Source organism: Phascolarctos cinereus, unplaced genomic scaffold (assembly GCF_003287225.1).
Source record: "Phascolarctos cinereus isolate Bilbo 61053 unplaced genomic scaffold, phaCin_HiC Scaffold_9;HRSCAF=440, whole genome shotgun sequence".
Taxonomy (NCBI): domain Eukaryota; kingdom Metazoa; phylum Chordata; class Mammalia; order Diprotodontia; family Phascolarctidae; genus Phascolarctos; species Phascolarctos cinereus.
In genome coordinates this window covers 42,367,903-42,381,689 of record NW_027556402.1, presented here as the reverse complement: position 1 = coordinate 42,381,689, position 13,787 = coordinate 42,367,903, and the positions used below count along the sequence as shown (strand labels likewise).

At 38.7% G+C, this 13,787-nt stretch overlaps 1 protein-coding gene across 1 annotated transcript in view; it reads left to right on the top strand.

The window, feature by feature from the left end:
- CENPE (centromere protein E) overlaps positions 1–13,787 on the top strand; it is an 89,459-nt gene that overhangs the window by 4,002 nt on the left and 71,670 nt on the right. Inside the window, 9 exon segments of the mRNA XM_078148996.1 lie at positions 5,216–5,305; positions 5,428–5,546; positions 7,137–7,256; positions 7,645–7,726; positions 7,894–7,961; positions 8,051–8,116; positions 10,429–10,480; positions 11,762–11,849; positions 12,244–12,373. Of these exon segments, the coding sequence (XP_078005122.1) occupies positions 5,216–5,305; positions 5,428–5,546; positions 7,137–7,256; positions 7,645–7,726; positions 7,894–7,961; positions 8,051–8,116; positions 10,429–10,480; positions 11,762–11,849; positions 12,244–12,373 (815 nt within the window).

The window sequence follows — 13,787 nt, the reverse complement described above, 5'->3', positions numbered from 1 at the left end:
GGCTTTACATTTACATACCCATTAAACATATTTTCAGTTGTAAGTAAAAATTAAAACCAATAGAAGGAACCATCAGAAAGATGAAACAAAACTCAACAGAAGGTAAAAATAAGTGATAACAATTCAACTTCCATAGTTCTTTCTTTGGATGTGGACAGCATTTTCCATCCCGAGGCCTCTGGAGATGTCTTAGATCCTCGTAATGCCGAGAAGGGTTCAGTTTAACAATCTTAGTCATTGCATAATGTGGCTGTTATTGTGTACAAAGTCCTCTTGGTTCTGCTCACTTCACTCAGCATCAGACCATATAAGTCTTTCCAGGTTTTTCTGAAGTCAGCCTGTTCATCATTTCTTATAGCACAATAGTATTCCATTACATTCATATACCACAACTTGCTCAGCCATTCCCCAATGGATGGGCATCCCCTCAATTTCCAATTCTTTGCCACCACAAAAAGAGCTGCTATGAATATTTTTGTACATGTGGGTCCTTTTCCCATTTGTTTGGTCTCTTTGGGATATAGTCCTAGAAGTGCTATTGCTGGATCAAAGGGTATGCCCATTTTTATAGCCCTTTGGGCATAGTTCCAAATTGTTCTCCAAAATGGTTGGATCATTTCACAACTCCACCAACAATGTATTAGTGTTAGTTTTGGTAAGATTTTTAAGGAATTTCTAAGGGTCCATTTGTTTAGCTTTAAAAAACACTGACATGTGATAACACATGTGAATGCTGGATTGGGCATTAAAGAACAGATTCCCAAGATTTCTGTATTTTAGTTCACTGCAAACAGGAAATGTGTAAATGTTAATCTGCCTGGTGTGACTTAGTTGTGGCCTTAAGAGTTGAGTAAGAAACTTTGATTTGAAATACTTGTATACTGTTGTTGTTCTGTGAGTAAAGCTGACGTTTAGCATGTCTTCTACCATTTGACTTCTACTTTTGTGTCCATTCTTTTACATACTTCTGGAGAAAGTGATTAAATTGGCCTGAGTGGGTCCGCTACAAATCCACTCATATCCCTCAGTTGGGGCTTTCAAGGAAAACTGCTCTCACTATGGCTAGCAATGATCTCTTAGTTGGCGGGATGATCTTTTCTCAGTCCTAATCCTTCTTGACCTGTTTGCTTCATTTGACACTGTTAACCACCCTCTTCTCCTGCATACTTGATTGTCTCTGGCTCTTCCATGGCATCACTCAGTCCTGGTTCACCTTCTCCCTCCATACCTTCTCTCTTAGTAACCTCACCAGCTCCTGTGGTTTGACCTGTATGCAGATGACTCCATGACAGCTATGTCATGTATGGCTCAATCTTTTCCTGGACTTTTGGTCCCTGATCACCAACTGCCTGTTGGCCATTTGAAACTGGATGTTTCAGAGACATCTTAAACTCAACATTTCCCAAACTGTAGTCATTATCTTTCCCCAAACCTTCACCTCTTCCAAACCTCCCCCAAAGACACCACCATCCTTCTACTCTCCCAGGGTCATAACTTCAGCAGTATACTGGATTTCTCCTAAATCGGTGCCCCCCCCCATGTATATCCAATAAGTTGCCACATCTTGCAGTTTCTGTCTTTGCAATATCTCTTACTTCCTTCCGCCACGCCTGGCACGTAGTAAATGTTAAATAAATATAGCTGATTGAAACTGAAGCAAAGGAGGAGAAGATGGGTGAAGTTCTAGAACTGTGTGAGCTGTGGAGGGGAGGGAAAGATGGATGGCCTCAACTTCAGAGGTCAAATCTTCTACGAGCAGGGAAGAAGTTTTAGAATATCCACTGTAGGGTGTCATAGCCTTGAATAAAAGGATTATAGGATGATGGATTGATAACTGGAAGAGACCTTAGAAGGCATCTAATCCATCTAAGGAAAATAAAGCCCAGAGAGATAGTAAATGGCAAAACTGGAGTCATCATAACCTGAGAATTTTTCCATTCTTATGGTATCTTCCCTTTCCCTCAGATATCTCATAAAAGGAATCTTTTCGTGTTTTCCAAACTGTGTTACTTTCAGCATGTGTACTTGGTTTGGTCCAGGCTACTCTTTTTCTCTTTATCTTTTTAGATGTTCTTTGAACTTACTCATGCAGCACATTTGACACTGAAGTGTTTGGGTTCAAATAGTTCCCTGGAATTCATAATGAAAACAGACCCATATGGAAACATTGGCAAATTTGTTTGATTGTCCATCGGTTTCATCAGTGAATTATCTGGGGATCATGTGGCTTAGTTGGATATCATACCAAAGTTTCTGTAAATTTTGTTTTTGCTTTCACTTTGCAAAAGCCTCCCAAAAAACAGGGATCCCTCAGTGTCAGCAAAGCACCTGGAACATAGTTGGATTGCTTTTTTTTATATAGGTCACAGATATGATCTTACTATTTATGTCACAAATTGGACAGTAAAACTAAAGTCCAACCATTGAGATTCAGATTGTATATTATCATTCAAAGAGCCTTCCTAGGGGCAGGTAGGTGGTACAATGGATAGAACCCTGGCCCTGAAGTCAGGAGGACCTGAGTTCAAATGTAGCCTCAGACACGTATTAGCTGTGTGACCCTGGGCAAGTGACTTAACCCTGATTACCTTCAAAAATAAAGGAAAAAACAAAACAAATCAAAGAGCCTTCCTCAACAGAACAAAGTCTCTATCATTAAGAGAAATCCAGTTAGACTTCTCTTTGCAGGTAGAATTGAATTATAGCCGAATCTGAAGGAAGCCAGAAAGTAAAGATGTGGAGTAAGAGCATTCCAGGCATGAGAAACAAGCTGAATGTGGCTGGAGTCAGTGTCTTGTGGGAGAGACAGCAAGGAGGCCAGGTTCACTGGATCCCAGAGTATATGGGATGAAGGCCTAAAGGTCAGGCTTGGGAGAGGCAGGTTACGAAGGGTTTTGAATGCCAAACAGTTTGTTATATTTGATCCTGGAAGTGAAACTCTGCCTCTGAAGCTTATTGAGTGAAAAAGTAAGGCATGATATGGTCAGACCTACACTTTAGAAAGATTAATTTGACAGCTGAATGGAATATAAATTGTAGTGGGAATAAGCTTGTGGCAACCAGAGACCAACCAGAAGACTGTTGCCATAGTCCAGATGTGAGGCAGTGAGGGCCTGCACCAAGATGGTAGCCTTGTCAGAGGAGAGAAGGGGGTACATAGGAGAAATATCATGAGTTGACAAGTTGAGAGGAGTTGGCCCTTTTTAAAGGTGATTATGTTGAAGCAAGTAAAGTGAGTCATTCCACATTGTGTTTTAAGGGATCAGATCCATGAAAAATTAATAAATCTTCATTCATTAATTATTTGCTAAGAGGATTATTGGTTACTGTTGATTTCCCTTTACCAGTCAGTGATCCAGAATTACAGGGGAAGTTTGAGGATTTCTGTACATTTCCATGAGACTTTAAAAGTATTAATAATAGCTCACAATTCTATAGACATTGAAGGTTTACATATCATCTCAGTTGGTAGGTACAATTAGTATCTTCACTTTTCAGATGAGGAGAATAAAGCTGGGAGGTGAAATGACTTGTCTAGGGTCTCCCAGCCTGGAAATATCTGAGATAGAATTTGAAGTCAGGTCTTCTGGATTCCAGATCCACTATTTAATCCACTGTGCCCCTTCAAGCTTGTCTGCAACTATGTATCTTACATCAGAGGTGTGAAACATGTGGGCCCTCAACATTACCAAGTGTGTCTTGAACCAGATTCAAGTGTAGTTCCTATCTGATTTTGATATGTTACTATGTTAATTTTTTAAAATAGAAATATATAACGGGCATGGTTTTCTAAGGCAATTTGTAGCCACCAGGGATCCTTGTGTATGGTTTGCTGTCATCTGATTTTCCTTGACCTCATATGGGGTTTTCTTGGTAAAGGCGCTGGAATGCTTTGTCATTTCCTTCTCTAGCTTATTTTACTGATGAGGAAACTGAGGCAAACAAGGTTAAGTGACTTACCCAGGGTCACACATCTAGTAAGTGTTTGAGGCCACATTTGAACTCAGGCCTTCCTGACTCCAGGCCTGGTGCTCTATCCACTGTACCATCTCACTGCCCATGTATGGTTTAGTGGCCTCTGTTTCTGTGTTGTACTTGACACCACTGCCTTCCATTAAAGCTGCTAATCAAGAGTAGTATATAACAAAAGAAGTCAAGGATAATAATAGCTAATAATTATATAGAGCTTACTATGTGCTGGGCAACATGATAAGTGCTTTACAATTATTATTTTATTGAATCCTCACAATAACCTAGGAGGTAGGTGCTATTATTTTCCTATTTTATGAGGATTCCGTCATCCTCTTTTCTCCTTTCAGTTAAGGAGACTGAGTCAGACAGATTAAATGACCTGCCCAGGGTCACACAGCTAATAAGTGTCTGAGGCTGGATTTGGATTCAGATCTTCCTGACTTCAGGCCCAGAGCTTTAACCACTGTGCCTCCCAGATCCATTTGTAGGGTTCAATCATGACAAATTAGCAATGTGGACCCTCCATAACTTTAGAATTATCTGAAGGTGGTACAGTTTACAGAAAATCGAAGCATTTGCAAAACTGTTATAACTAAATTATTTGAACAATCTGTAATATTACCAGCCTCTTGTCTGGTACAAAATAGGCGCTCCGTAAGTGTTTATTAAGTTGAATGGTTTTCTAGTCACTTGCACCTAGGGAATTAATCGGGTGATCCACAGACCACACTAGTGAGCTCGTGTGTAAAGGAAAAGAGGAGTAGATTTCACACGGTAGGACCGGAGTTTGATTCCTGGTTCTGCCTCTGACTTCCTGTATGATCTCGGGCAAATCGTTCTCCTTCCCTATGACATAAGAGCGTAGACTTAATGTCCAACATCTCTCCCAGCTTACATATCTTTGATTCCATGATCGTGTTTTAGTTATGGCATTAAATTCTACTTTTGAGACTTTAATATTCTACTTCTTCAGGTGTCCTATAATGTTATAACCCGGGAGTGTCAAATACATGGCCTACAACACTCCCTATCCAAAGTAAGATGTGATTGGAAATATTTAACAAAATAAAAATACAGTAACAGAGATATTATTACATTTTAATTAAGTCAACGTGATGCCTACCTGTTCCCTATGTACAGTGCAGTGGTCTCCATTTCTTTTTGAGTTTGACATCACTTTTGTAAGCATTGTTGACTTACAGGGAAGCATCTGGTATACTAACTCTTGTCTACTTCTCTTTAGATCGTGTGTTTCATTCCAATGAAACTACGGAAAAGGTATATGAAGAAATGGCAGTACCAATTATACGTTCTGCCATACAGGGCTATAATGGTAAGGTTTTGGTGTATGCCGTCCAAACTTTGTGAGTGCCTTTGGTTATTTAATAATTACTTCTTAAGTGAGTGTTTTGAGCCTTGGACATTTAGATGAGGTTTTTTTGTTCCTTTTCCCAGGTACCATATTTGCCTATGGACAGACTGCTTCAGGAAAAACCTATACAATGATGGGTTCCGCAGATGGTTTGGGTGTAATACCCAAAGCAATTAATGATATTTTCATAAAGATTAAGGAGGTAAGTAACCTAGTTAAATTAGCAGCAGATCAAGGATATAGATAGTGTTAAGAGGATAATAATCATCACTCTTTACTGAACAGAAAAAACTATATCACAATATATTTCAGTTATAGCTGTCTTATGTCAGTGCTGACCCAGAGCAGAAAGAGCATAGATTCACATTTTTCTTTTCTTCCCTGTCCCTTCCTGAACAAGAGGTCAGCAAAAATCAACAAAAGCATTTAATGACTGTATGGAATTTATGATAAAGAGTATTAGATATCTTACTAGTTTTGAGTTGTTTGCTACATATCCTTTCTATCAGTAAAATTTGTAAGAAATGTGTATGCATACTTTTTTTTTTGGAGAGCCAGTTGTTAAACATTTACTAGCACAGGCCTGGGAGGAGCCATCAGCAGTAGAGAGAGCAGCAGATAGGGATTTTATCTTGTAGTCTTAGGTTCCTGACGCACTAAAACATTAAGTGATTGGCCCAGGGTCTCACGGCCAGGATATATCAAAGGTGGTGCTTGAACACAGGTCTTCCTGACGTTGAGGATGGTTGTCTATCCGCTGTGCCATGCCTGCCTCCATAAATGCAAAATAAAATGTAAGGAACGAATGGGTGGGTGGGGACAGTGGCATGCAAGAGCTGTGTAATCTTGGCCAAGTCACTTCAGCAGAATAAACCTGATTCCTCAACTGTATAATGGGGATGATAACACTTGAATTTCATGCATTATAAAGACCAAATAAAATAATGTATATGAAAGCTGATTTTAAATTGTGAAGTCTGCTAACCAATATTAAAACTCTGTGGGATAAGGGTAATAATCTGATTTATTAAAAGAGAAAGGCACATGCATGTGGGAACTCCTTATACTAAAGAATTCAGCCCCAAGGGCAGAGCTGTGGATATTTATGGGGAACGTTTCAGATAGGCAGTCCCTTTCCAAATAGGAGTGACATGGGAGGAGGAATTAAGCAGTGGGGAGGGAAAGGACTAATTCTCTCACAAAGGAGAGGGAAAAAGGCAGAGGAAAGGAAGGGGAACAAGGAGGATGGCAAAAGCAGCGTTCTTTTCCCTTGGGAAATGCTAGACTGTGAAGATAGGATGATCTGCTTGTCTGCAAGGGTCCCAGCTGCGCAAACAGGCACTCAGCCTGGGTTAGGCTGTGCAGAGCCAGGATTTTAGCCGACTTGGCTTCAAGGGCACTGAGAGTTTAATAGAGAGCTCAGTCACCAAAGATCACTGTTAATTAGCTTCATCTCTGGACAATAGGGCAACTCAAGAAAACAAATTCGGGGAGCCCTTTAACAAGTGGTACACGGATGTACACCATAGAAATGATCATTAGATGATTGTGCAGCTATTCACTTATTTCACAATATACCTTCTTTACTCCCTTTTAAATAAAATTATAAATGTAATGTAATTATAAATGTAATGTTTCTCTAATGTATAAAAGTTGTAAATGAATAGCCCCTAGCCTTTTGTAGAAAATGGCCTGTCTTATCCTCATGAATGCCCAGGAACAGTCAGTATTAGATTCTCTTCTCTGGATGCTTTCTGATAGCATTTTCTAAACTTTTTTTTTTCCCTTCTAGATTCCTGAAAGGGAATTTCTTTTACGTGTATCTTACATGGAAATTTATAATGAAACCATAACAGATTTACTCTGTGACACCAGGAAAATGAAACCTTTAGAAATTCGGGAAGATTTCAACGTAAGTGACTTGCAGTTATATTTTTCAGCCTTTAACATTCCCCTTTATTTCATGTGTCACTATTTTTTGGCTCTCTGAAAAAGAATCCCTTAAAAATTTATGAAATACTGGAAGTGTTAGCATTTGGTTAGAAGACTTAGAGATGAGAACATCATATTGGGATTTCATAGCTTGATGTATTTAGTCAGGTTTGGGTCATAGTCTGGTACAGTAATTCCTTTTCACCTTTGCTATCTATCCTATCCCATCGTTTTACAATGCAACTGTTTACTTTCCATTTCAATGAATTTCATATGACTAATGTAATTATTTTCCTCTCCTTTTTCATTGGAGGATTTCAGAATTACACCTCTCCAGTTAATCTCCCTATGATTCAAATTTGTTACAGAGAAATGTGTATGTAGCTGATCTCACAGAAGAGGTGGTCTCCACCCCAGAGCTGGCTCTGCAGTGGATCAAGAAAGGAGAGAGTAAGACTTCTCGCTATATTCTTTAAAAAATTTTCAATGAAGTCAATCTCTTTACAATGTGTTTTTTTATAAGTTCAGTGTTTTATACAACTTTTTACGTGAAATAAATTTAGTGGAGTATTTCTGTGACTTCATTACTTTCAGTTGAAATATGAATAATTTTGCAGGAAGCAGGCACTATGGAAAAACAAAAATGAATCAGAGAAGTAGTCGTTCCCATACAATTTTCAGAATGGTAGGTAGTCCTTTCCTTTCTTTTTTTTTTTTTTCAACTTTCTGATTAAGAGTACATTGATTTTCCTGCAACTTACCTTTTCTACCTAGATATTGGAAAGTAGAGAAAAGGGAGACCCTTCTAACTGTGATGGAGCTGTCATGGTGTCTCATTTGGTAAGTCCCTCTTGAAAACGATACTTTTCCATACAAGGCAAAGCAGTAGAATTAACTTTTTTCTCTCACAATTCTCTTCATTATAAATGTGGCTAAATTTTTTAAAAAAAGATAACTTTGCATATGAATTTACTGTGTCAGTGACATTTGAATAATAGGTGAAATTTCATAGAAAAATACTGTACGAATATAACTCCTTGATCTACTTCCTTAAATATCAATACTCTCATCACCTGTACCTTTGTAGCTTCATTATTTTGTCTCTGAGTTCCCTTTTAAGTCACAAATGTGGTTAGGAAAGGATCATACCTTAAGCTCTTATCAGCTGACATCTTATAATTAATTAATTAATTAATTGGTTGCCAGCTCTTAAGAATTGCAGGCAGAATAATATGAATGGTAGTGGGGAGGGAAACAAGGAACATTGGAAAGGAAGTTGGAAGGATGCTGAAGACAGATGTCATTTTCTAACCTTTGTCTTAGAGCTAGGTCTGAATATGATCCACCCCAAATCCAGGCTATGGATCCCTGAACTTCTTAAAGTTTCCAACTACCTTTCAGAAACACCACAGTTGAGAAACATTGATCTTATCTATAGTTTTTTAAATTGCATTTAAAGAATAATTTGTAAGCACTTAGGAAGCCCCACAAAAGATAGACCCATACCCCAATGCATTTTCTTATGCAGAGATTCCACCAACATCTTTCTAATCACTTGAATTTATAGTGTGAAATCATCCTTAACTCCCAACTCTGCCTCACCCCATATCCAATCAAATGCCAAATCTTGTCAGTTCTGCCTCCCAACGTCTCTGGATTTTCAGTAATCCAAATTAGAGGCAGCCAGTGGTGCAGTGGATTGAGTGCTGGGCATGGAGTCAGGAAGACTTGAATCTGAGATCCAACCTCAAACACTTAGAAGATGTGTGTGACCTTGGGCGAGTCAGAATTTATAGATGTATCTTATTCCCACTTATAAGTGGTAAGCTCGAGGCCAAGGATCATTTCTTAGTAGATGCTCAGATATTTGGAGTGAACTGAATTGGATAGAAAGGTTGAGGTTACCTAGCATAACCTCCCACCCAGTTGTAGGACTTATTTCTGTAGCATCAATGACAGATGATCCAGCTTCTATTTAAACCCTTTTGGCAGTTCATTACTTCACAGCAGATGATTATTGAAACGCTTCTCTGTTTTTTCCAATGCTAGCCTCTCATCATACATTGCTGTTTGTTTTATTTATCTGTTTCTTTCTCTTTGTCTTTCCTTAAGCATGGGCTTCTCTCTCCCCTCCATACCCCGCCACCATTTTGTTTCTCTATTTTTTCCCTAGGATGGTAGATCAGTCTCCTCCCAGAACTTCCACTACTCTACTTACTGCTAATAACTACCACATCCCCCAATTTCCCATCTCCAGTTGCCTCTTGGGCATTTCTTCTCGGATATTCCCAACTCAGCATGTCTAAAACCAAGCTCAGCTCTTCTGAGCCCAACTTCCCGAACACTGAGAGTAGCCTCCTCATTCTCTGTCATAGAGCCCAGATCTTCTTGGATTCCCTTGTTCTCTGTCTCCAATTACTTACAAAATGCTGTGTGTCCTCATTGCCATAGCTGCTCCCTGAGGCATTCATCATCTCACACTCTTTGACTGCAACAGTCTATTAGTTGGCTGCCTTTTTCTCCAGTCTCTTCCCTCTTCCCTTTTGATCCATCTCACAGGCTATTGTTTGTCTAATGTTACTTAGTTTTCAACAGAGATGACAATCTCTGCTCAAGAATTTCCAGCAATGAACTCTTCTGCTGTCTAATTGAAACTAAACTAGAATTTGAAAAACATAACATTGTGGGTTTGTCTTTTGTTGGATACCAGTCAGAATTGAAATGTGTCTAGGTTTTTTAAAAGTTTACAGATGTCTGCTTGTAACAAATACAGTTTAAAGGCAAATATTACTTATATGGATATTACAGATATTGGATTGTGGATAAACATATACTGGATATGCTTACTGTGTATCTAATGTATGCATTGAATGCAGGGTGTGTCTCTAGTGCTGTGTTAGGTATGAGAGATGAGTCTGTTTTGGCCATTGTGAAAAAAGGGAATCTGAGCCGAATCCTTTGAGCCAGGAGACCCAGTTTTCCTGACCTCACCTGGGCTTGAGATGACTTATCCAAAATAAAATAGGAGAGAGAGAGAGAGAGATGGTTATACTGTAGGAATTAGTTGGTGAAGTTTATTTTATTTTTCATATTTAAAAGATTTTTAACTTTCCTCAAAATTTAATTTACTTTATTTTCCATTGCATTTGCAGAATCTGGTTGATCTTGCAGGCAGTGAAAGAGCCAGTCAGACAGGATCCGAAGGTAAAAAAAAATCCATGAAATATTTTTGTGTTATGTTTTTATGATGTTTCTTTCCAGTGTGAGTTTGCTCATGTTCTCTAAGTCAGCCTCAAGCCCACTAAAGTGTGCCTAACTATACATCAGATCCCTGTGGGCCACATATAGGCTTAGGAAGCCACACGTTAACAGTATCTGTGTTCTCAGGTGTTTTATTTTTTTTTGTTAAATATTTCCCAATTATATTTTAGTTTGGTTCAGATTGCACTTGGAAGCCATGTGGGCCATAATGAGGGCCACAGTTTGACAACCCTGCTCTAAGTTATATGGTCTTCTGAAAGGCCTTCCAACATTTTTGACATTAATGTGGGTTTCTTTCCTTTACGAATTCTGACAGTAAGATGTGTTTTCTTTTGAAGGATCTTATCACAGTTCCTTGAGAAGCCATTGTCAGGGTCATCATAATGCTACAATGAAGCATCAGAGGTGAACCTCCACAGAATCCTTCTCTGATGCCTCATTGTGTTTTGGAAGTAGGGACTCTATACTTGAAAAAGCAAATCATAAACTGTTGCAAGATCTGCTATCGTAGAAAGGTATAATAGGATGTTCCTGACCCCAGACTGAGTCTGCTCCCTGAAGACCAAGCTGACCACAGAGACGCTTATCACTAGGAAGTTGTCTGTGGCAACCCATGAACAAAGGGAGGAGAAACAGCCTGCAATCCTGGGCAGATTCATTCATCCACCATGATGGTGGTGAGCAGTAGGAAGAAGCCAAGAATTATACTATTGTCAAACTATCTATAAATATTAACTGAATCATCAAGAGACTGAATCATCTCTCCATGTTGAATTCTCAAAATAAATAAAAACAAAAACAAAGGAAGTTACAACTGAATGGAAGAATATTTCCCAGGTGGTCCTCAAAAAGACAAAGAAAGAGTTGGCAAGATTGGGTTTCATATTCTACCAATGAGTAGTAAATGTTTTATTAGATTCATCTTGTAAGGTTCATGTTGAACATGAACAAAAAGACTGCTGTGAAGATGACTACTTCTTACTGTAGCAGTAATAATGAAGATGAATAATAATAGTAGCTAGCATCTATATAACAATTTAATGTTTGCAAAATACTTAACAAATAATATCTCATTTGATCCTCACAATAATCCTGAAAAAGGTACTATTATTTTCCCCATTTTACAACTGTGAAACTGAGGAAGCAAAGGTTGAGTGACTTGCCCACAATCCCCCAGCTAGTAAGTGTATACGTATATACACACACATTTTTTTCTAACTGTAGGAGTTCGACTCAAAGAAGGCTGCAATATTAATAGGAGCTTGTTTATATTGGGGCAAGTGATCAAGAAGCTTAGTGATGGACAAGCTGGGTAAGCTTATATCCTTACGTATATACTTATGGATGTCTAAGCATCTGACTGGGGTGGAAGGGTAACATTTAAATACCACTCAAATGTAAGTCTTATGACTTAATGAACTTAGTTTCTTGTGTATATGACTGAACTTCGTGCCCCAAGTTATCAGGTTATAAAGTAGTAATGATTTTAGCCTACTCATGTTGCTTGTAGGATATTAATAAAAATAGAGATAACTTTCCTAGTTGTGTGACATATGATATAACATTGTAAAGATAAAGATGGTTCTTAAGCTTACCATGTGGTTATATTAATGCTTAAGGAGCAATCTTTATTTTAATAAGTGCTCTTTCATTGAACATGTAAAAGTTACTAATTTTTTTCTCCCCACACCATACTTCATCGCAAGAGGTTTCATAAACTATCGAGATAGCAAATTGACTCGAATTCTCCAGAATTCTTTGGGAGGAAATGCAAAAACACTTATTATCTGCACTATCACTCCAGTGTCTTTTGATGAAACACTTAGTACTCTCCAAGTAAGTAGATATTTTTTTTTTACTTTGTAAAACACAAAATTACTACTGGAAGTCTTTTTTAGGAAGATAAATACTACTGAGATTAAACAGTTCAATTCAATCAACATTTTTAAAGCACCTACTATGTGCCAGGCACCATGCTAAGCACTGAGGAAACAAATCAGAAAAAGAAAGTCTCTGCCTTCAGGGAGCTTCTAAACTAACAGGTGAAGACAAGACACAAAAGAAAGTGGGAGCAGTAGTGGGGGATGAGTGGGGAACTGTCCAGATCTGAGTGGCATGTTGGCATCATGTTCTGTGGAGTCTAAACCAAACAGAGCTGCTGATGGAAATTGAGAGTTGGGTTCATTGTTAGAGTAAAAAATTCACCTCAATCAAGTTAACATGCTTTCCATTAAATATTGCTCAACAAATGCTGAGGGAGTTTATACTCTAGACTTGATGTGACTAGAAACAGCATGGAATACAAAGATTTCTTTTTTTTTTTTTTTTGGTGAGGCAGTCAGTGTTAAGTGACTTGCCTAGGGTCACACAGCTAGTTATGTGTCAAGTGTGTGAGGCCAGATTTGAACTCAGGTCCTCCTGACTCCAAGGCTGGAGCTCTATCCGCTGCACCACCTAGCTGCCCCAAATACAAAGATTTCTAAGACATAGTCTGGGCTCTTCTCCAGTGGGGAATATAAGGCATGCTCAGAAAACTAGAAAGTAATGCAATACCTGGGCACATGAGTACTAAACGATTGAGGTATCACTTTTAGGTGTTATGGTGAAGGTGAACTTATTCTTTGGAGAAGAGTTGCTATTTTTGGTTGGGCCTTACTGATCAAAATGGTGTGGAAAAAATTCAAGGAGAAAAAAATAGGATCAGCTGAGGTAGCAAAGCATGCAGTATGTTCAGGATTCAATGAATAGACCAGTTTGTGTAAAGCATAAAATGTGTGTATGTGGTACAGAGGAATCAAAGGATAAGCAATAAGAATGGTAGGTATAAAACTAGGGAGTACTTGCATGACAGTGGAAGAGAAAAGGAGCCATCCAGAGAGAAGGGTGTCAGGATTGTAGAGTGTCCTGGAAGCCAAGGAAGCAGAAGGCCATCCCTTCCTTGGCTAACAGTGTTAGACATAGTAGGGAGGTTGAGGAGTCTGCCTACTGAGGGAAAAGGCTTCATTGACAGTTTTAGTAGAGGTGGTGAGGGGAACAGCCATGTTTCAAAGAGTTAAGAAGAGAATATATGGTGAGGAATTGAAAGCTGTATTCTAGCTGAAAAACTGAAGAGGGGATGGAAAGGAATAGAGCCACATGATGATAATCAAAGGGAATTCACTTGATTCGCGCTATAGTTCTATCACATGCAAAGTAAATGTGAAGATGTGCCAGGATACTGCATATTTGTGACAGTACTTATGAAGGTTTG